At 39.2% G+C, this 24,974-nt stretch overlaps 1 protein-coding gene across 2 annotated transcripts in view; it reads right to left on the bottom strand.

Annotated features, from left to right (window-relative positions):
- Positions 1–24,281, bottom strand: part of nfatc1 (nuclear factor of activated T cells 1) — a 42,805-nt gene extending 18,524 nt beyond the window's left edge. For both annotated transcript variants that reach the window (XM_088328529.1, XM_088328530.1), the window contains exons 1-5: positions 24,033–24,281; positions 19,483–20,491; positions 19,263–19,422; positions 6,986–7,191; positions 28–200 (exon numbers count right to left, since the gene is read on the bottom strand). In XM_088328529.1, the coding sequence (XP_088184655.1) occupies positions 28–200; positions 6,986–7,191; positions 19,263–19,422; positions 19,483–20,491; positions 24,033–24,054 (1,570 nt within the window). In that variant the 5' untranslated portion in view covers positions 24,055–24,281. The remainder of the gene's footprint in view (positions 1–27; positions 201–6,985; positions 7,192–19,262; positions 19,423–19,482; positions 20,492–24,032) is intronic.
- Positions 24,282–24,974: the final 693 nt, after the last annotated feature.

Here is a 24,974-nt window from a genome sequence, read left to right as displayed (position 1 = left end):
AAGAATGAGAGAGGGGGTGTCACTCACAGCACTCAATTGGGTTGGACGCAGCTTGCAAGGATACCGTTCTGCCGCCTGGTTGCCCGATGTGGACCCTGAAGACCATTCGGACCCGAGTGTTTTTACGCCCAATGTCTGTCTCGCCCTTGCGAAGCTCGATATCGGAATTGCGAAGCTTCAGGATGCCCGCACAGTCGATCCTAGAAGAATTACGGCATCAAAAATCAGGTTCAAACAAGAATTTGAGTTTTGAGCGTTGGGTAAATGTTCTAATCAAGGGTATCTGTTTTAAATTGGAGTTTTAGCATAAAATGAGGGTCTAAAGAGTATTCCAAGTTTAAAAAAAAACAACCTTATGGATTAGGGTTTCAAGATTTAGTGATGGATTTTAAAATATTAGTTTTAAACTAGGCTTTCTAAATTGAGGTTTCAAGCAAAAGTTGTCACATCGCATAAACTCAAACTTTTCAAAAAGGACAAAATATCTATATTGTGGTTTCAAAACAGCTAATCATTTAATATAGCCTTTTCGGTCAGGTTTTAGGGCCGAGGTGGGGTTTCGAGTTCCTAACTAAAATTTTAAGTAAAAGCATTTATACTTGGATAGGCTCAAATATTTTAAAGAGGATGAAGGATCTCGATAAGGGATTTCATACAGTGGTATAATACAGTATAGCTCTTCTATTAAGGGTTTAAAGGTAGGGTTAGGGTTTTAAGTAGTGCCGTGAACAGTTAAAGGTTTCATATTTGATCATGCTTTAAGAAAGAAATTTAAAAATGCTTTTACTCAAAGTAGGTGAAACTTTAATTTCAACAACAAAGGTTAAGGTTTCAAGTTTCAAAATTAAGGTTTCAAGAAGTTCCGTCAACAGATAAAGGTTTGAAGCTTTAACGACATGCTTTAAGTTAAAAACTGCTTTAACTCAATGTAGGTAAAGCTTTAGTTTTAACGCCAAAAGTTAGGGTTTCTAGAGCGGGAGAGCAGGTTTCATGTTGGACTTTTTCAATTAAGGTTTTAAAGCGGTGTCACACTTTAAGTTAAAAATGTACAACTGTGTTATTTGAAGTAGTTATAGATTTAATTCAGACAGCATAATTTAGGGTTTCAAAAAGGGTTAGATTTCAAATTTTTAAATGTAGGTTTTAGGTAGTGCTGTCAACAGTAAAAGGCCAAGCATTTAGGCAACATGCTTCAAGATAGAGATGTACATCCATGTTGATTTAAATCTGTTAAAGCTTAATTCAGACACAATTGCCTTGGGTTTTAAGACATGGCCAGGGTTTCAAGTACCTTTCGGAACAGGGTTTTTGGTAGTGCCATCAAATTTTATAGCTAGGAAAATTTTCACAATATGTTTGAGTAGAAGAAGTTTTAATTTTAATGACAAAATATAGGGTTTCAACACGGAGTTAAGGTTTCAAGTCACTTTCTAAATAAGGTTAAAGGTAGTACCAATAAAAGTGAAGCATTAAAGCTGGAGTTAAAGATGGGAAACTGATTTAATTCAAAGTAGTTAGAGCTTTAATTTTAGTGACAAAAGGTAGGGTTTAAAGATGATGATTGGATAAACCGCGGTTGAGTTTGTAACCGGAAATTATGGATTCAAATACGATTTTCAAGAGTCTCAATACAGGTTTTAGATTAATTTAGGGCTTCTAATGAAAGTTTTTGACACGCGGTTGATTTTCTGTGGGGATTTGGAATCCATGGTAAGGTTTTTACAGTAGCCGGAGGCAGAGTCGTCATCCGATTGCGCTGAAAGGGCTGACAAAGCGTTGCTGCCTCGAATTTGCTACCCGAGAGCCCATAAAACACAACGGCAGCGTGAGGGCTGCGGGCTACCCCGTGCAGAGTTTTATGACGGAAATGACTGAAAGATATATTTTTTATTATTTAAAGCCGTACTCGACTATACTCATATAATGTAGAGTACATTAAATCACATTAAAGTTGGTATGTCCTGTGATGATTTGTGAGTGACAAGGTAGGGAAGAAAAATATCTATTCAGAATAATATATGTAATAAGAAATAGAATTATTTTTTTTAAGTTATGATACATAAGTAGAAATAGAAAATGTATAAATACTAATAGTTAAAAATAAGCATAAATACACAAAATGTAAAAATGAAAAATCATCATTTAAAATGTTCCTTTATAAATCATTGGTTGTTCGGATCAGCAATTTTAGTTAAATATGTCCAATGGAAGACAAACACAGTGACATCTGAGAAGTGAAATGAAGTTCATAGGATTTACAGAAAAAGTGCAATACTTGCTTCAACAAAAGTAGGCAGGTGCATACATTTGGGCACCCAAACAGAAAAATGACATCAATATTTAGTATATCCTCCTTTTGCAGAAATAACCTCCTCTAAAAACTTCCAATGAGGGTCTGGATTCTGGTTGAAGGTATTTTCAACCATTCTTCTTGACAAAACATCGCCACTTCAGTCAGGTTTGATGGTTTCCGAGCATGGACAGCCCGCTTTAAATGACACCAAAGATTTTCAATAATATTCAGATCTGGGGACTGAGATGGCCATTTCAGAACATTGTACTTGTTCCTCAGCATGAATGCCTTAGTAGAATTTAAGCAGTGTTTGGGGTTGTTGTCTTGTTGAAGTATCCAGGCAGGTCTGTTAATTTACTCTCCCATACAGCATCTTCTCGTGCAAAGTGCGCTGAATAGTTGAACAATGCGCAGTGACACCATCCGCAGCAAGATCATGTTGTAGGTCTTCCGAGCTGGTCTGTGGGTTGAGTTTGACTGTTTTCACCATCCTTCGCCTCTGCTTTTCTGAGATTTTTCTTGGGCTGAAACTCCGGACCTTAACTAGAACTGTGCCTGTGGAATTCCATTTCCCCACTATGTTACTCACAGTGGAAATTGACAGCTGAAATCTCCGAGCTAGCTTTTTGTATCCGTCCCCTAAACCACGATGTTGAACAATCTTTATTTTCAGGTCATTTGACAGTTGTTCTGAGGCTCCCATGTTGCCACTCTTCAGAGAAGATGCAAAGAGGATAACAACTTGCAACTGGCCGCCTTAAATACCCTTTCTCTTGATTGGCTTCACCTGTGTATGTAGGTCAAGGGTCAATGAGCTTACCAAACAAATTTTGTGTTTGAATAATTAGTGCCAAAGGTACTCAAATCCATAAAACAACAAGGGTGCCCCAATTTATGCACCTGCTTACTTTTGTTTAAGTAATTATTGCACACTTTCTTTAAATCCTATGAAATTAATTTCACTTTTCAGATAATACTGTGTTTGTCTGCTATATGATATATTTAACTCTAATTGCTGATCCAAGCAACCAATGATTTATAAAGGAAAATCTTGAAAATGATCAGGGGTGCCCAAACTTTTGCTTATGACTGTAATTATATACGAAGACAAAAGTGGATACCTAAAAATAAAAAGATAAAACTAAATCAGCAGAATTAAAAAGATTGATAAAAACGTAAAAGGGCTATACAAATAAACATTACTCGACTTGACTATTTAAAAAAAATAAAATAACATATAAGAAAATTTCCCTTGATAGGGTCAGTATTGCGTATTATATATATATATATATATATATATATATATATATATATATATATACTGGACTGTCTCAGAAAATTAGAATATTGTGATAAAGTTCTTTATTTTCTATAATGCAATTAAAAAAAAAATGTCATAACTTCTGGATTCATTACACATCAACTGAATTATTTGAATATTGCTGAATTTGGCTTACAGCTTAAGAAAACTCAAAAATCCTATCTCAAAATATTAGAATATCATGAAAAAGTATACAAGTAGGCTATTCAACTAATCACCTGAATCATCTAATTAACTCGAAACACCTTGCGAGGGTTTCCTGAGCCTTAAAAACACTCAGCTTGGTTCAGTAAACTAAATCACAACTATGGGGAAGACTGCTGATCTGTCTGCTGTCCAGAGGACCATCATTGATACCCTCCTGATGGAGGGTAAGACACAAAAAGAAATTTCTCAAAGAGCAGGCTGTTCACAGAGTGCAGTTTCAAAGCATATCCACAAAAAGTCTGTTGGAAGGGAAAAATGTGGCCGGAAACGCTGCACAACCAAGAGAGATGACCGCAGCCTTAACAAAATTGTGAAGAAGAGCCGCTTCCAGAATTTGAGGGAGCTTCAAAGACAGTGGGCTGAAGCTGGAGTCCAGGTATCAAAAGCCACAGTTCACAGACGTGTCCGGGAAATGGGCTACAATAGCCGTATTCCCATGGTCAAGCCACTTCTGAACTCAAGACAACGGAAGAAGCGTCTGACTTGGGCTATGGAGAAGAAGCACTGGACAGTTGCATAGTGGTCCAAAGTCCTCTTTTCAGACGAAAGCAAGTTTTGCATTTCATTTGGAAGTCAAGGCGCAAGAGTCTGGAGAAAGGCTGGAGAGGAGCAAAATCCAAGTTGCTTGAAATCCAGTGTGAAGTTCCCACAGTCAGCAATGGTTTGGGGAGCCATGTCAGCTGCTGGTGTTGGTCCACTGTGTTTCATCAAGTCCAGAGTAAATGCAACTGTGTACCAAGAGATTTTAGAGCACTATATGCTTCCATCTGCTGAAAAGCTCTATGGAGATGAGGATTTCATTTTCCAGCATGATCTGGCACCTGCCCACAGTGCCAAAACCACCAATAACTGGTGCACTGACCACGGCATCACTGTCCTTGATTGGCCTGCTAATTCCCCTGACCTGAACCCCATCGAGAATTTGTGGGGTATAGTTAAGAAGAAGATGAAAGACACCAGACCTACAAATGCAAATGAGCTGAAGGCCGCTATCGAAGCATCCTGGGCAATGCCACAGGCTGATTGCCTCCATGCCCCGCCGGATTGATGCAGTAATCCGTGCAAAAGGATTCCCAACCAAGTACTGAGTGCATCAATGGACATTTTCAAATGTTTGATTTAGTTTTGCTGTTATAAAATTATTTTTTGACTTGGTCTGAGGAAATATTCTAATATTTTGAGATAGGATTTTTGAGTTTTTTTCAGCTGTAAGCCAAAATCTGCAATATTCAAATAATAAAAGGCTTGAAATAGTTCAGTTGATGTGTAATGAATCCAGAATGTATGACATTTTTGTTTTTTTAATTGCATTACAGAAAATAAAGAACTTTATCACAATATTCTAATTTTCTAAGACAGTCCAGTATATATATATATATATATATATATATATATATATATATATATATATATATATATATATATATATACAGTGAAGAAAATTAAGTATTTGAACACCCTGCTATTTTGCTATTTCTCCCACTTAGTAATCATGGAGGGGTCTGAAATTTTCATCGTAGGTGCAAGTTCACTGTGGGAGAGCTAAAGTAAAAACAAAAATCCAGAAATCACAATGCATGATTTTTTTAACGATTTACTTGTGTGATACAGCTGCAAATAAGTATTTGAACACCTGAGAAAATTAATGTTAATATTTGGTACAGTAGCCTTTGTTTGCTATTAAAGAGGTCAAACGTTTCCTGTAGTCTTTCACCAGGTTTGCACACACTGCAGGATGGATCTCGGCCCACTCCTCCACACAGATCTTCTCTAAATTAGTCAGGTTTCTGGGTTGTCACTGACAAACACGGAGTTTGAGCTCCCTTCAAGGATTTTCGATTGGGTTCAGAACTGGAGACTGGCTGGGCCATGCTACAACCTTGATATGCTTCCTACAGAGCTACCCCTTGGTTTTCCTGGCAGTGTGCTTCGGGTCGTTGTCGTGTTGGAGACCCAGCCACGACCCATCTTCAATGGTTTGACTGAGGGAAGGAGGTTGTTCCCCAAAATTTCTCAGTACACGGCCCCGGTCATCCACTTGTCCTGTCCCATGTGCATAAAAACACCCCCAAAGCATGATACTACCACCCCATGATTCACGTTAGGATGGTGTTCTTCGGATTGTACTCTTCATTCTTCTTCCTCCAAACAAGCTTAGTGAAATTATGACCAAAAAGTTCCATTTTGGTCTCATCTGTCCACAAAACTTTCTCCCTCGACTCCTCTGTATCATCCAAATGGTCATATGCAAAATTAAAACGGGCCTTGACATGTGCTGGTTTAGGCAGGGGAACCTTTCGTGCCATAAATGATTTCAAATCATGACGTACTAGTGTATCACTACCTAGATAACCTTGGAAACGGTGGTCCCAGCTCTTTTCAGGTCATTGAAAGACTCCTGTAGTTCCAGGCTGTTTCCTCACCTTTCTTAGAATCATTGAGACCCCACCGGGTTATATCTTGCATGGGGTTCCACTCCGATTGAGATTGACCATCATGTTTAGCTTCTTCCATTTCCTAATGATTGCTCCAACAGTGGACCTTTTTTCACCAAGTTGCTTGGCAACTGCTCTATGGCCCTTTCCAGCCTTGCGGAGGTGTACAATTTTGTCTCTGGTGTCTTTTGACAGCTCTTTGGTCTTTGCCATGTTACAAGTTAAAGTCTTACTGATTGTATGGGGTGGACAGGTGTCTTTATGCGGCTAACAACGTCAAACAAGTGCATCTGACTCAGGATGATACATTGAGTGCAGGTGAACTTCTAATGGACGGACTAACAGGTCTTTCAGGGTCAGAATTCTAGATGATACAAAAGCGTTCAAATACTTATTTGTAGCTGTATCACACAAATAAATTGTTAAAAAATCATGCATTGTGATTTCTAGATTTTTCTTTTTAGTTTATCTTTCTCACAGTGGACATGCAACTACAATGAAAATTTCAGACCCCTCCATGATTTCTAAGAACAAGAGAAATAGCAAAATAGCGAGGTGTTCAAATATTTTCTTAACTGTACACACACTATATATATATAAATAAACAAATATTTTCTTAAAATCACCCCAAAAGAAATTCAACAGAATTAAATATATTGACCAAAAAAAAGTCATAACAAGAAGAAAACAAATAACATACAATGCTATTTCCCTAGCATTGGTACTGACATGGCCCTCATGTTGTTGTCAGGCAAGAGGGGGATCTCCAGCACTTTGGTGTTGTTGTTGCAGACGGCCTCGTGACTTGGCGTGGAAACCGTCTTGCCCGTGATGCGATGCACTTGGTAGAAGGCGTGAGGGCGCAAAAGACGCTCATCAGCCGTGCCGATGAAAAGCTGCAGCGTCAGGGGGTCCTTCGACGCGTAGCCGTGCAGCTGAGGATAGAACAAAACATGAGGGAAATACTCTCACACATCATTAGGAAGACCTTCTCGGTTAATCGCAGAGTGACTATTTCATTTGCACTTCTGCATTTCATTTGTCTGTTGCAGCCTTTTAGAAAAGTTGCAATATACTCACACACTAGTGAAATGATCTCACACAGGATATTGGCAGAGGTTAGAGGACTGGGTAGGCATCTCTGGTCCTGCCCTGAAATGGTTCCAGTCCTACATCGAGGACAGGAAGTATTTTGTTCAGATCGAAGACTATGTGTCAGACCAATTGCCAGTGACCTGTGGGGTCCCCCAGGGGTTCATACTGGGACACCTCTTGTTCAATCTTTACACGCTGCCCGTGGGCCAGTTAATACGCAGTAATAACGTGTCTTACCATAACTATGCAGATGATACTCAGATTTACATCTCGCTGACAGCAGGTGAACATGGGCCCGTGAACTCACTCTGTCACTGCCTCCAACAGATCACTGTGTGGATTCAAAACAACTCTCTCCAACTAAACTCAGACAAGACTGAAGTCATTGTCTCTGGCCCACAAAAACCCAGAGAAAGTGTCATCAGTCATCCAGAATCTCTTCGTTTAAAAGCTAAAAATCAGGTTAGAAGTCTCGGGGTAATAATTGACTCAGACCTAAACTTTAACAGCCACATTAAATCCATAACATCATCAGCCTTTTACCATCTCAAAACATTACCAGAATCAAAGGTTTACTGTATAAACCAGACTTAGAGAAACTTATTCATGCTTTTACCTCTAGCAGGTTAGACTACTGTACCGGCCTTCTGACTGGACTTTCTAAACGAGCTGTAAGACAGCTGCAGAACATCCAGAACGCTGCAGAACCAGGAAGTACGACCATATTAGTCCTGTGCTCAGGTCTCTGCACTGACTTCCTGTTGCTCAGAGAATATACTTTAAAACAGCTCTGCTGGTGTATAAGTCTCTTCATGGTCTAGCACCAAAGTACATTTGTGACATGTTGGTCCCATATGAACCATCTCGGACCCTGAGAACCTCAGGGACAGACCTTCTGCTGGTGCCCAGAGCCAGGACTAAACAGGGTGAAGCTGCGTTTCAGTTCCATGCAGCTAAACTCTGGAATAGTCTTCCTGATGACGTCAGACAGGCGTCTACTCTGACAGTGTTTAAGTCCAGGCTGAAAACAGCTCTGTTCAACTGTGCATTCAACTGAAAGGGTTCTATTTGCACTCTTCAACAGGATGGCGGCGCGCTCGAGTGCAGCGGCTTCACGTGAAAAATAATGGCAGGAATCCAGCACCACTCATCATAAAAGGAGACTGAGTAGAGAGAGTCCACTCCTTCAAATTTCTGGGTGTGCACATCTCTGACAACCTCTCCTGGTCTGCAAACACCAGAGCGGTGGTAGGGAAGGCCCAGCAGCGACTGCATTTCCTGAGAGTGTTTAGGAACAATCATCTGAAACAGCAGCTGCAGGTGTCCTTTTACAAAGCCACAGTGGAGAGCATTCTAACGTACTGCATTACGGTGTGGTATGCTGGGTGCACAGCAGCAGACAGGAAAACGCTCCAGAGGGTCATCAAAACAGCCCAGAAAATCGTCCGTTGCTCTCTGCCCAGTCTGGAGGACATTGCCTGCTCTCGCTACCTCAGCCGAGCAGAAAACATCATCAAGGACTTTTCTCACCCCGGCCACCACCTCTTCGACCTGCTGCCTTCCGGCAAGCGCTGCAGGTCACACAAAACAAAAACAAACAGACTCGAAAACAGTTTCTTCCCCAGAGCCGTTACCACCCTTAACACACACCACACAAAAAAACTGAAACTCTTGCAAAATCACTACCTCATACGAACGTAAAATGGTACTCATGTCTATGTTTCTTGCACAATGTTGACTGCACTATGTTTACTGCTCACCTTGCACAATGTTGACTATTTTTTTGCACTATGATGACTATTTTTGCACCAAACGTATATTGCACAAACCCTTACGATACCAAACTGTATTTAACATCCTACATGCCGACATTTCTTGTGTAAATAGTGTGTAAATTATAACTATAACCTTATCTTCTCTGTTCCTTTATCTTCTTGTTTTTTTTACCTTACTGTGAATGTGTGAAACTGGAGTGTCATGCCCAATTTTGTTGTCACAATATGTTAACCCATTTTGTAACAATGACAATAAAGGTATATTCTATTCTATTCTATTCACTTTTACTTTATTTTAATTCATTGATTTTATTATGTTTTATCTGTGGTTTTAATGCATTTTAAAAAACACATTTTGCATTTTCAATGTCTTTTCTTCTATGTTTTAACTGTAATTGTGTGTTTTTAACCTCTCTTTGCCATTTCTGTAAAGCACTTTGAATTGCCTTGTGTATGAATTGTGCTATACAAATAAACTTGCCATGCCTATTGCACACTTTGCAATACAGCACTGTCATGTAGAAGAGTGTTGTGTGTGAGAGTCACTTAGATTACACCTTCTCATGTGTGAGTTCTATGCATAAGACGTATCAGCAGTGTGAGAGACTTTAAACAGTGTGTAAAAGTGATTGTAAAGTGTGAGTCAGAACTTTTGAGAAGTGTGTCATTATACTCGCACACACTAGTGAAATGCTCTCACACGTTATTAGTAAGATCTTCTCGTATTATAGCAGTGACATAGTTTCAGTTGAGCTTGTGTGTTTCAGTTGTGAGTGTGTGAGCCTTTTTAAGAGTGTTGCATTATTCACACACACACACACACACACACTACTGAAATACTCTCACATACTATTAGTAAGACTATCTCATTTTCTAGCAGAACAGGGGCCCCCTAACATTGTCGCATCTCAGATATTTATCGCAGAAAAGCAACATGTTGCTGCTACTGCTCGACTAAAACACTTCCAGACCTTAATCCATCCCCTAAACCGCAAGAACCCCCCTCTCGCAGAGACCACCTAAAACTCACACACACGACAGGCACAGAGCCTGAACCAACAACGTCTCTGGCCAGGAAATTATACAAAGATATTCTATTGCATATTCTTTTTATTATTGATTTATTTATTTAACTATTATGGTAGCAAATGATTGTAAATTTTTGCCCACATATTTTACATTCAGGGATTTAGTTCCGTTTAGTTTGCAATTTTTGCAGCATTGCTATCTGTAGACAAATGTACATTAGCTAGCTGTAAGAATTAATGCTAGCTAAATGCTTGCTATATTTCTCAAAATGCTTGCTAGCTGTACCATCAGGGGAGTCTGTTTGATTTGCAATTTTATAGCCATCGAAATAAAAACATGTAGTCAATAGTTGTAAAACTGAATGCTAGCTTAATGCTGGCTAGCTCTTAACTAGCTTTAAGTGAAATGCTTACTAGCTGTACAATCAGGCTATTTAGTTCTGTTTAGTATGCAATTGTATATCCTTGCTAGCTTAAAAAAATACTCGTTAAAAGCTTGCTGGCTTTCAGAGTTTCGGAATAAATGCTTGTTAGCTGTACATTCAAGGGATTTAGTTCTGTTTAGCTTACAATGTGTTAGCATTGCTAGCTGTGATAATATATAAAATTGCAGGCTAAATTCTTGCTAGCTTTTAGCAAGATTTTTGCCAGCTGTACAAAAAAAATCCATGTGGTTTTATCATGTTTTGTTTACTTTTCCTTTATAGTAATTACATTTATATGTAATAATTTTAATTGACCAATGTGTCTTGACTGATATGAAAAAGCTATTTTTTCATTGGCTCTTAGCTACTTGTTAAAAAAACATTTTTTTCCTTCTGGTTGATTTGTCATTTTATTTATTTTTTTACCTTTATGGATGACAACAAAAATTTTATTCTGTAATTTTGTTTTTCAATTTTCCATTTCTTACTTGACACAAAAGTAGTATTTTATTGGGTGTAACTGTCATTTTTGTTATGTTTTCATTATATTTTCCTCCTTTTTGAATAACAAAGATAATTACGGTATATGAAATCTGTTTTAATTGGTCAATATTTCTTGACATTTTTGAAGACGAGAGCATTTTTTGCCAAAAGTAAAAATCCTTTTTTTCGAACGATTTTGTCCTTTTTGCGTTTTATTTTGCTCTTTTATGAATAAGATCAACATTATATATATATATATATATATATATATATATATATATATATATATATATATAAAATTAAAACCATTAATGAAAAAATGCATCAGCAGCTTTCAGCTCTTTAGACGCTAAAATCCGGGAGCGGCTATTAAAGCCGAAAAAAAAAAAACGATCCGAAAAAATGCAGGGTCTAATTACAAGGCAGCAACCGCCGGGACGGACTTTTCACTTAGCAACATGTGATTAGCTGCAATCTCTAGCGTGTTTGTGTAAGGAAACGGGCCGCTGCCTAGCAATGCTTTTTATTTTAGCGCCGTGTCAAGTCAGGTCTCGGGCCTGAGACGTTGTTCATATTCACATGACACACAAGGTTTTTATTAGTTTCAATACATTACTTTTGTAGAACTGTTGTTTATGTCGTAGTTTAGTTTTATGTGTGACATAATTAAAAATAATTGGATAATCAAAAGGCATTTTTGAGTTTGTATCCACTGTTTCCTTCTCTTGCCACTCATGTCGGTCACTCAGCTGCAGGGTACAGTTCAAACTCGCTGCAGTTGTCACCTGCTCCTGCTTCCTTCTTCGAGTTCCATGAGTCAGGCATTTTTTTCTGTTTTCCTTCTTGAGGCCACTCACGTTATAACCACTTGGCTGCAGGCTAATGTTCATCGCCATCTACTATTGTTAGCTGCTCTGTGTAAATAAAGCTTGTTTCTTACTTTAATGTCAATCGCCTTTCACAGCATAGTCCTTTGATTCAGACATCATTTGACTTTTTACACCTGTTTCTTTCTCTAGCCACTGATGGTAGCCACTTGGCTGCAGGCTATGGCTCTCCTCTAGCCGCTATATTTATTGTTAGCTGCTAATGCTTTGTCATTCCAATCTTTATCAGTTGGTAATGCAAGCTAACATCGCTGAGTTCAGTGATTCAGATGTCTTTAACTCCTTTTTTTCCCCCCACTATTTCCTTTTCTAGCCACTCATGGGAGCCACTTGACTGCAGGGTATGGCTTACAGCTGATTCTGCTTCGTGTCTCTTGCCTGCCACGGTCATGCAAGTGAATGTCACAGAGTTCCACGATCCAGGCATATTTTCCACAGTTTCCCTCTTTAACCACTCATTTTAGACACTTGACTGCACGCTATGGCTCGCCATTAGCAGCTATTGTTATTTTTAGCCGCTCCTCCTTTGTTCTTCTGAGTCACTCGCCTTCCAGAGTTGGTCATGGAAACAAATGTCGCCGAGTTCCATGATTCTGGCATTTTCCTCTGTTTCTTTCTCTAACCACCCATGTTAACTATTTGGCTGTAAACTTTGGCTCGCCGCTAGCGGCTCTTGTAAGCTGCTCCGTGTAAATTAATCTTTGCCCTTCAGTGTCACTAGCTTTCCAGAGCAGAGTCCCGTGATTCAGGCTTCTATCACCTTTTTTCCCTACCGTTTCCTTTTCTAGCCACTCAGGTGCAGGCTACGGCACTAGCTGCTACTGTTATAGTTATCCTTGTAAATACACAACAACCAAACGTTTACCACTTCTGTTTCTTTTCTAATACAATTTGTTTGGAAAAAATAACACATTTCCAACTTGCTTCGCAAACAAAAACTCAAAGCTAACACACACAAGCACAAGTGCTCCATCCATCAGACAACATTCGGCCAAGGCAATTAAAGGTCGGTTGGAAGCTCGGGGCCCTTCCCATCGGGGCCCCTCCCGACTTGACTCGTATTATCGCCCACTGGAGGAATGCCGAGACTTTGGCAGCTCCAGGCACTGAGGAGGCTGTTATTAGTCACACTTTGCAGTATAGCATCACTGCTAGCATTAAATAATGTGTAGAAGACTACTACAAAAAAACACTTGCAAAAAATGCATTATTTCCAAGTCTGATCTGGGAAATGTAAGGATATTGATCGAAGGCATGATGTGTTTTTTTCTTTTAAAAAAAAAAAAAGTTTCAGATATTTTGAAAATCACCACCATAACCTCGACATATGTTTTGCTGTTTACATGTTTTGCTGTTTACATAAATTGAGAGTATGCCAACAGTTCTATTTGATCTTTACCTAAAATGTAAAATAGGTTAAAAGAAATAAAAGAAAATGTTAAATTAGTTTGACGTATAATATAACACAAAATAACCACAGGTCAAATTATTCAAAAGCTGTGACGTCCTTGACTGTTAGCATCACTGCTAGCATAAAAATGTTTTTTAAATATTTCTACTAGAAGAAAAATCCAGATTTTCAAAGGCCTGACATGTATATATATATATATATATATATATATATATATATATATATATATATGTGTTATATATGAAGTTATGTGTGTGTGGAATATTTTTTTTCAAGCCAAACTGACATCCAATCTTGCTTGAACTATGCTATCATTTTCCTTGTCTTTGATGTTCACCAAAACTTCACAACAAGTTAAAAAATTGGATACGGATTTCTAAAAAAATAACGTATCCTGTTATTACTATTTTATTACTGTTTTACTACTTTGTTAAATATTGGAAGAAGGGTTAAATAGACTCAGACCACCAAGAAAACATTTTTACTAGAAAATCACAATGACCCAGAACTGATGAGCTATTTTAGGAAAAGGTCAGTGACCACCTAAGCTGCCCTCAGGGGGCGCCCTGGTGCCAGCAGGCACTACGTTAGAGACCCCTGATCTAGACCCTCTACATTAAAAGAAAAACATCTGCTGCCACCTACTAATATGGATGAATGTTAGCTATTTATAGATACTAATGACGCATAATAATAATAATAATAGATTTACAATCATCTTATGGACCAAACTTATAGAATAAGTATACTGCTTTTTATTTTCCAAATATGATGTTGAACTGCTATTTTGCCTTGGTTTTGGGTGAGATTCCATCTTATTGTTGCTTGGAAAATTGTTGAAAACTCAATAGAAAAAAGAAGCATAGTAAGCCATCGTAATCTTTGCATCTGTGGATTTCTACAGTCTGTAGCTCATTTTGCCCAGCATATTCTTTAATTAAAAACTTTGAAGAAATTGCTCATCTCTCAGGCCTGTATTTTGACCAACTAACTCAATCTAAATGAAGACGTAGTGGTAGGAAAGAGCTTCTTCTTCACTATCTAAGTATTAAAGACGGTGCCAAACCTGTACTATGGGGTGTCCACCACCCAGTGCTTTCACCGCCCCTCTGCTGCCTTCAGCCTCATAGCGCCCTGGTGCCAGCAGGCAATACATTAGAGACCCCTGATCTAGACCCTCAACATTTTGGTCATTTGAAAGAAAAGATTCTTTTATAATTAATTGACTATACATTTACATATACGATTTTTTAATTTTTTTTTGCAAAGCTGAACTGCTTCCCAATTTTGCTTAACCTAAGCATGTCTGTTTACCAAAAATTAAAATATTTTGGAAGCTAGTTAACCGTATTTATTATAACCACGAGTCAGATTAATCAAAATTGTTATTAAAACTCAGTAGTATTAGCATCGCTGCGAGCATAAAACTAATTGTTAGCTGATTGCTACTAAAAGACCGAGGTACATTCATAAACATTGCATTGTTAATGTAATCCTGATGTCTACTTTTACAAAACGAAAGTGTCTTTGATATCTGGTTAGGTGCAGCACGCAGTTAGCAGACGGTTAGCAGACGGCATAAAAAAATAACAAGTACAAAAATACAGTCAACGCTAACCGCTAGCATGCTGGAAAAGGGAGTCTCAGTAGAAGCTTCCAGAATAAACTAACTGAGATGGAAGCTGCCTGTCTACTGTGCAATGAAAAAAAGGGGGGACTTGGGGGGGCACCTAGTGGGACTTTGCCAGAAACGTGTGTGGTTTTGGCCGCGATGATGTCAGCCGCCGCGCAAAAAAACTTTCCTAAACAAAGACGAGTCTGTGCAGCGGCGGAAAAGGAGGAGAACAGGGACCACGTTTGTTTTTTTATGTTTTTTTCTTTAAAGCGAGAACACTCTCCCTTTCACTGCCTTCTGTCTTTAAATCATTTGCACCTACGCTTCTTTAAAGGTACAGGGTGTATTATTTAGCGATCCTCAAAGTAAGGGCGAGAGAGGATTTCTACTTACATGAAAGAAATAATTGAGAAGCTTTGTGCTAATGCAATGATTTCATAACATTAATAAAAAATAAGACAATGCAACAAAGTGGAAAAAACAAAATGAACAATAAGCTAATGTAATGATGTATCAAAAATAAGATGATTCAATGTAATAAATGTAATGAAAAACAAAAAATACATACAAAATAAGCACTATAATGATGTCATTAAAAATAATTAAATATATGACTAACAGGAAGCTAATGTAATGAGATAATAAAAAACTAAACAAATCAAACGATAAGCTCATGCAATGTGAATTTTTTTCAGCTCATGCGATGTGTCGTTAAAAATAATTTTTAAAAGTCTAATGCAATGATGTAAATAATTACGAATAGGGTAATGCAATGATGTAATGAAAATGATAAAAAAATTCAATGCAATGATGTAATAAAATAGATAACATTATTTTAAAAAAGCTAATGCAATGATGTAAAAAAAATAAAATAAGTGAATGCTAATATGCATTAAAATAAATAAATACTAAGAAATGCATGTAATCTTATGTAATTAAAAGTTTGAAAATAAGCTAATACAAAGGTGTAATTAAAATCCAATGTCATTAGAAATAATCAAAAAAATATTAATCAAATGCAATGTCGTTATTAAAAAATAAGCTGTTTTTAAAATAATGTTTAAAAAAAATTGATGTAAAAAATTACAAATAAAAATGCAATAATTTATTAAAAATAAAAAAATAATCAAGACAATGCAGTGATGTAAGGTAATAAGAATTTAAAAAGTTTAAGAATAAGCTAATTCAATGATGTAATACAAAAAAAGCTAATTTAATGATGTGACTAAAAAAGTAAGTTAACAAAAGGTCATTAAAATATAATAATAAATCTTAAAATAAGCGAATAAAAATAATACATTGATGCAATGACATAATAAAAAAAGAAATAGAATTTAGATTAAAAAAAACAAATGAATCCTCCGTATAGGAAAACAGGTTTCGGTACCTGAACAATCCAGTGGTTGAACACTGATCCTGATTATGGTCCAGTACCAAGGTCTTCCCGCAAATATATAAATAAAACGCTTAAACATCAGTACGAAACTTTCAATCCACTCTCCTTACGTCAAATTTTCAAGCTATCCCATTTGGTTTTGTGGCTTCTCTCACTCCATTATTACCCGGAGTAAGAAAATTTAAAAAAAATCCTCTTTGGCTGCAAGTCCGAGGTCAGCAAAAATACCTCCTCACTCTCTTTCTTAATGTGACTAATCTGCCGCCGGTCTCCGAACCCGGTCCACGTCAAAATCGGCGACGCAATGGAAAAACCGACTGGTCGGGCCCGTCTGGACAGGAAGCCACTGGCAGGCCTAATAACGTATCCCGTTCACAAATGTGACAACTTGAAATAGATTGCTACTGCATTCTGACATAGCGGCGATGAAATGAGGTGGGTCGCTACGGGAACGAGTTTTTATCATATAATCAGGTTTTTGGGAATAAGGATTTCTTAAGGAACCAGAACGGCTAAATTAAGGCAACGCTGTACAAGATCTTCTTTCCAGCCTAGTAATTTATATTTTCAAAGTATGTGGTCTTAAAATATGGTTATAGTTTGTATCCAGACCTGTATGACAGGATGGCCTCCACAGAGCTCTTTTCCTTAACAGGAACTCCAGCAGTTCTTAGTACTTGACTTCCCCAAGGACATCAAATATACCCTTGAAAAGTAATTCAGACTAAAGAGTCCTTCAAGAGTACTGAACTACTTTGTAAACAGGATCTACCGCAAATCCAGAAACTACCATGAAGCAGAAAGATGTCTTTGGTCTACAACTGTCTCAACATAAATAGTTTTGATCTTCCAAAATGAAGCTCCATCCCGCGGATCCAAACTGTTTTCTAGTGGCAGAATATTGAAATACAGTACTGCTTATATTCAACCACATTTGTATACCGTATTTTCCGCACTATAGGGCGCACCGGGTTATAGGGCGCACCCCCAAAAAATAGTTTTTGGTCCTATATCTTCCATAGATAAGGCGCACGGGATTATAAGGCGCTACAATGGGAACGTCGACAAAACAGTCAGATAGTTCAGTCAAACTTATTACCCCCTCAACATTCCCAAAGCTTGCAAAGAAGCAAATACGTGTCTCAGACACGTGCGGATGCAGTGTCCGTACGATGTCACTCAAATGCATCGTTTCAAATATCATTCGAAAGGTTAAAGTCTTGGGATTCAAGAAATGCTAACCATTCCTTAGTTTCTGTTTTCTTTTTCGCTCGCAACTTTACTGTGCATATGACAATAAACACTTGGAATTGAGTTTAATTCACTCAACTCATCACAGCAACATCAAGATCGTTCTAAAACAAGATACTGGGAAAATATAAAGCCGCATAGTTCACCTAAGTTCTCACGTTCAATAATGATACGCAACCATGGTCTTCTTACAACCGTGAGTGAAGTAAATCCAGGAGAGTAAAATATTTACAAATACAGACTAATGAAACATGTTTCTTTATGGCGTACTTTAGCAAGCTTGCTATTCACAGTAATCTTTTTCGGCCAATTGCAGGGTTTGTTTTGGCCCTCTAGCCAATCCGAGGCTCCGAATAACTTCAGCCAATAGCAATCGATTCAAATGATGATTGACACATTGGTTAGCCAATGAAACGCCGGTATATAAATCCCAGCATACACCGCGGACTACTCCACGTTCTTGCGACTTAATATTGAGCCATATATAAGGCGCACTGTATTATAAGGCGCATGGTCAGCTTTTGAAAAAAATTAAGACTTTTAGGTGCGCCTTCTAGTGCGGAAAATACGGTAATTTATTCATATCTTCAATTATTGAGTCATAATTATGTAACTTCAGTTATGTTTTGCAGCCAAAAGTGGCCTTGAGGACCGTTTTTAGGTCTCTAACCTTACTTCTTTGAGTACATAATGGAATGAAACGGTGGTAGAAGATCACAGTAAGCAAACTCCAAGTCTGATCCAGTTTCACTCAGTACAGGCAATGCACTCAGGCAAAGATTGAGCAGCTTGAGCAAGACTTCTCCCAAAAGTGTGATGAGGCAATCGTCATTAGGTTAATTATTTTGCTGTAATTTGTGATTTTAACCCTTTTTCAAGTTTAAATGTTGTCAGTTTTTTCTGTATAATAAAAAATAAAAACAGCAAAAATAATGGTTTTACTCTTTCTGCTCTATTTGATATTTTTTTCAGTTTTATTTTAGAATAGTCTAGAAAAAATGCAAAAATGATACTTAAAATGAGCAGAAAATAGTTCACATTGTTCTTTTTTTCAGTTAAATAGGAAAATCTGTAAAATAACGTGTATAATATATACTTCACAGTATTTAATCCATCACACAAACTAAGCTATTAAATATGTTGTTATAGATATTTCCCTCTAATACCTCATGAGCAAATTAGTACATTAAAAGAAAAACATCTGCTGCCACCTACTAATATGGATGAATGTTAGCTATTTATAGATACTAATGACGGATAATAATAATAATAATAATAGATTTACGATCATCTTATGGAGCAAATTTATAGAATAAGTATACTGCTTTTTATTTTCCAAATATGATGTTGAACTGCTGTTTTGCCTTGGTTTTGGGTGAGATTCCATCTAATTGTTGCTTGGAAAATTGTTGAAAACTCAATAGAAAAAAGAAGCATAGTAAGCCATCGTAATCTTTGCATCTGTGGATTTCTACAGTCTGTAGCTCATTTTGCCCAGCATATTCTTTAACTAAAAACTTTGAAGAAATTGCTCATCTCTCAGGCCTGTATTTTGACCAACTAACTCAATCTAAATGAAGACGTAGTGGTAGGAAAGAGCTTTCTTCTTCACTATCTAAGTATTAAAGACGGTGCCAAACCTGTACTATGGGGTGTCCACCACCCAGTGCTTTCACCGCCCCTCTGCTGCCTTCAGTCTCATAGTGGGCCCGATGGTGAGACTTAGGTTGGACTTCGATCTGCAGGCTGTAAGGTCCCGAACTGGACGGCAATTGCCAGTCCAGCGCAGGCAGGGTAGGACTGAAAAGGAAAAGAAATGAGTCGGGTTTTTCAACGGATTTGACAGGGGTGGTTCCAGACCTGATAAACTGCTTCGGCTTGGACCAGGAGTACTGGTGCTGAGGCACGTCAAGGAAACCCCCGCAGTAGGTCTCCTTTTTCAGGGGGAGCCGGTTGGAGGTGGGTTCATCCCGACAGAGATCATCGGGGATCAATTCTTCACCTCCAGGTTCGAGTTTAAGGTTGATGACAGGACCGTGGTCCAGACTGGTCCTCCTGGCTTTGGTGGGGATACCTTCGCCAAGGTCGGCAACTCCGTCCGTGCTAAGTGCGTTGATAGCTGCCAAAATTGCAGAGTTGGTGTACTGGTTTGTGTTGGGGAGCCAGGACTCTTCAGTAACGCTGAGACGAGGCGAGGATTGGGGAGATGGTCCTGGTGAGTGGTTGGGCGTCAACTGGTAGTGTTTGTGTGCCACCCCGCCTCCATTAAAGCTGTACTTCCGCTTGGCGCCACAAGGGGAGGTGGGTCTTGAGCCAGGGCGACCGATGAAGGGGTCGTCGGTCACGCCGGTGTAGGGGGAAGTGGAAGGGGAGTGATGTGGGGAGCTGCCGGGTATTGCCGGGGTAGAGCCCTTAGGGGACACTGAAGGAGACTGCCAGGGGGAGTTTTGCGGCGATTGGTCGTAGTTGTACGAAAAACTGGACTCGTAAGAAGAAGCTTCTGACTGGCAGCTGCGAGAAGAGATGCTGCTGGCCGGGCTAAGGCAACTTGGGTCCCGGTAGCCGTCGACGCTAGGGAGGGTCAAAGTGACCACCGAGTTGACCCGTTTCGCCACCGGCAGGTTGTCCTGCTCAGCTGCGTCCTCTGAGAGCTGACCATAGGCGGTGATCTCGATTCGGGGGCTCTCCAGGGCGGGGGCCCCGTTAGGACGAGTTGAGAAAAAGCCAGCACCGCTCAGATCATCCTGTCGGTCAAACACATGGGCCTCTGAGACAGAGATGATCGGGCTGGTCTGGAGGCTCAGGTACTGCGGGGTGAGGCAAGGGTTGCCCAGGGTGAGGCTGACGTTGGGCGTGTAGCCGTACGCATCTGGAAGACGATAAAGCGGACTTTAGATCAACAAAACATACTGCAATTCCTAGGACCAGAGCCTCTTTGCGATATGCACAAATCTGCAAAGTAGAGCCTCCCTTTTGTTTTGCTTGACATGTGCTATGCCAGCCCTCGCACACAGCTATGGTCAGCCATGGATAATGGATCGTGGCCGCACTGCAGATGTTTATCTTAGGTGGAAAGAACAGGGAAAAAAGGTGCCAAAATTGACAAAAGAAATCCATTTTCTGCCCCCACTCTCAGCAGTAGTTGAGTAGGGATAACGGATAATGGCCACAACCGTGCATTTAATTTTAGGGCGGGCCAGAACGAAACACTTCTTGAAAAGAGTGTACTGCTGGAGGCCACCTGCACTAATATAGGATTGGGGATAATGGATCCTGGTGCAGCTAATTTTTGGCACAAATACAGTACTTTGTGAAATAAAGGGAAAAAAGGATCCATCAGGCCCCAAAAAAGTTTGCTCTGATCACAGCAATAGACGACCATGAATGATGGGTCAAGGCCGCACAGGTACAGAGAAAAAGTGGTCTCGGGCCTTTCTCTCAGCAATAGTCGACTGCGCAAAATGGATCGCTGCCAGTTAATTTTAGGAAAGCCACAATGACATGCTTCAGTGGCAGGAACCGGGGAAAATAAGCGCTCTGTGGGACTGTGCTCTTGGGAATAGTCGACTAGGGAAAATAGATCACAGTAACAACTGTGCTTTACTTTTTAGGTGAAAAGATCAGTGGAATAAAAAGAACTGCCGTGTGTGACATAAATCCACTCTCTCGGTCACAACTCTGGTCAACGACCGGGGATAATGGATAGCAGCCAAAACTGAGTGAACACATTGGCACACTTCGGCAGCTTGAAGGGGGTGGGGGAGGGCTGTGGAATGAGCTTTGCCAGCCCCTGCTCTCGGCAATAATCGACCGGGGATAATGTAGCGTGGCCACAGCCCAGCAATTCATTTTAGGCAGGTCAGAAGGGCACACTTCCTGACAAAAGTGCCTTGTGTTGGTCTTCGCTTGCAATAATATGGGATTGGGGATACTGGATAAGTAAACAGAAGAACTTTAGATGTACAGGGTTGGGAGTAGCCAGTTATATGGTGACACAAGGATGACAAATTATATCATCAGAAGCGAAACAAACACAAGTTTATTTTATGTTTACATTCACTCCGTTCTCCCCTTTAACCGCAGGGCCGTGACCAGTCACGCTGGGCTTTGGCTTGGACACAGACTGAGAACCACGTCACTGAACTTTTCAAATGGGGACCAGGTGGGACTTACTGTATAAAACTATAAATAAACTCCATCTGGCCCATTAGAACCACATTTCTTTTACGCTACAAACTGCGAAACTAAAGAAACAGTGTGTGTTTTTGTTTGGGGGGGTGAAGGGTCCATAAGAACCCGGGAGTCAGACGTCACCTAAGCAGGCTCCCGTCTGCTGTAAATTCGCATGACATCAGCGGCACCCGAGTGAGCTCAAACCACAATGAGGCTCTCTTTTATTTATTTTTTCATCCGCGGTTCAATGGCTAAATTTAAGACGCCGAAATGTCCCGCCAGGTAGTAAAGAGATGCTCGGCCACATCCGGGCTAGAAAAAAAAAAAAAACAGAAAATGATGAATTCAACCTTAACCGTTAAAATTGTGCTGGTTGAAAATGCATTAGAGCCCACTTTAGAATGCCTCGTTTTTGGCTGCAAGTGCATGCGCAGGCAAAGGAATGAGTGAGTTATGAGTACATTTAAAACACTCCCACGTAATTCAATGCACTATTTTTTACATTTAACATCTTATTTAATTCTTTTATGCACCACCAGAGAAAGACTTGCATTTTTTTTTTTTTTTAAAAGGACGTTTGTCAAATCAAAATGAGTTTTAAATAAAAATACGACGGCAAGTCCCTAAATCTAAATAGAGGAAACATGAAAGGAAGACGACGTGGGATATAGTTTCAACCGAACAATATATGAGAGAAGCATCATACTCGCGCTACTACATAATGTTCCAACACAAACCAGCTCTAACTGAACAAAATATGAAAGGAAGAACACACTGGATATGTTGCTATGATAACTAGCTAACTGAACAAAATGTAAAAGAAGACGACACAGGCCTTATTGGAACTCTAACATAACATAAAACAAAGGGGGAGAAAATGTGTAATATGTTGGACACTAACTAAATCTAACAAGACAAAACTTGAAAAGGAGACAACACTGTGTAGGTTGCAATGATAACTAGCTCACTGAACAAAATGTAAAAGACAAAACATGAAAGATAGACAATGTAGAACATGTTGTATGCAAACTATATCTAACTGAACAAGACTTGAACGACAATTCAGAATATGTTGCGACGCCAACTACCTCTAACCGAAAAATGGGGGGGGGACAACACAGGATAAGATGGTACTCTAACTGAATAAAACATGACGGATGGAAATCGCAGAATATGTTGGGAGTTTCTAGCTCTAACTGAACAAAACTTGAAAACAAAATGACACAGGATGCATTGGAACACAATTTCAACAAAACATGAAAGACAAAATTGGATATGTTTGGACACCAAGAGGCTCTAACTAAAAGGAACAAAAAGGAAATACTACACAGGACATGTTGGAACACTAACTGAACACAAAGTGAAAGACGATGCCAAAGGACACACAATAGAACATTCACTAACTGAACAAAACGACACTGAATATGTTGTGTCGCTAAATGCCTCTAAGCGTAAAAGAGGGACAACATAGAACATTTATTGGAACACAATTCTAACTAAATAAAACCTGAAAGTTGGCAATGCAGTATATGTTGTGATGCCCATTAGCTCTAACTGAACAAAACGTAAAAGGAAGAAGACACAGGACATATACTGGAACACTAATGAAAACATCATAAAAAAAACGCAGGACATATTGGGACAAAGTCTAACTGAACAAAACACAACAATAAAAACCACATGATATGTCAGGACAACAATTCTAAATGAGAAAAACATTAGAGTAAGACAACACGGGACATATTGGAACACAAACTGGACAAAACATGAAAGATGATGCAAAAAAAATGGGACAATAGTTCTAACTCAAACACATGAAAGTAAGACAATGTAATACACGCAGGGAATTCTAACTGACTAGTCTAGCTAAATGAACAAAATGTGAAAAGATTAAAATATGTTGAGATTCTAATTAACCCTTCACAAAACATGAAAATAGGATGACGCAATGTACGTTGAGACCCTTGCTGGCTCTAACTGAACAAAAAGTGAAAAAAGTCGCTGCAGAATGTCAGGACACTAAGAGATGCAGGATGTGCACATTGTATTTTGATTTCTCAAAAAATGTTAGTAATGTTGAGAGAGTAGAAATAGTCCAGTGGCCAACATATTTTGTAAGTAGAACAGTAATGGAAAAAAGAACTTTTTTTCCCAAAAGTACCACAAAAAGAAAAAATGGCTTATTTTACACTGAAGAGCAAAGAAAAACAGTGAAAATAGATCAATGAAGAACTCACCTTCTTCTGCCGATTTCATCATCTCCTTTATGTAGTATCAAAAAGAACAATGACGTCACAGAGTTACTCGGTTCGGTTCAAGATCCATAAAAGCACAACTGTTAGTCCTCGTTTCTAAAACCTGGGTACAAAAAAGGCCAAAACCATTTAAGTTGTGGTAGGAGAGAGGGGCGGGGGTTCTATTGTGAGAGGGCTGCAGGGGGAGATCCTGGTTCCGTTCAGTCGCCCTCTCCCGTGACGCAGCGCGCGCTCCTCGACGGGTGCGCCTTTTAAAGCGGGGGAACACCTCCCTCGGTCTCGCCCACCCCATCTGCATGACGTCAGTCGTGCGTGCGCGCCACCGGCGGAGATCCTGGTGGCGCGGGAGCGCGCAAGCGCGAGACTGGCAGGGAAACCCGGAGTTGCGAAAATGTAACGAGTGATGTGAACTCGAATAGGACTCCAAATGGGTGGGAAGAAATCCCACTTGAGAAGACAGAGCTGTGCCCCTGCACAATAGTATTTCCCTTTACATATTGGTTAACTGCTTTTAAAAGTGTCGATAAAAATTGTTCAAACCTCATATTGTTAGAATATGATATAATGAAATTGTGAATGTGTTTATTTGCTGTTAAAAGTGTCAATAAAATTGTTCAAATTGAAAAATGGACGGCGAAGAAAAGGGGAGTACAGTATGCGCAGACGTATTCAGTCATGTCGCTTATAAACAGCAGGGGGCGCTTTGGAGACTTTGTATTGAATTGACTTTATTGTCGATATCACCGTTGTACGCGAGATTAGACATGGCATTCGTGTAGGTGTTATCACCCCAGTACTTTTTCATTCATTTGCCATTTTTTCCTTGTATGTTTCTATTTGTTCGTGTAAAAAAATTACTCTTTAATAAATAAAATAATGTAAAGTAAAAATGTATTACAATAAAAATCTTCCTCCGACATAAGT

The sequence above is a fragment of the Urocampus carinirostris genome, chromosome 2 (assembly GCF_059441175.1).
Source record: "Urocampus carinirostris isolate Australia breed hairy pipefish chromosome 2, RoL_Ucar_1.0, whole genome shotgun sequence".
In the NCBI taxonomy this organism is placed as follows: domain Eukaryota; kingdom Metazoa; phylum Chordata; class Actinopteri; order Syngnathiformes; family Syngnathidae; genus Urocampus; species Urocampus carinirostris.
This window is presented reverse-complemented; position numbering and strand designations above follow the sequence as displayed.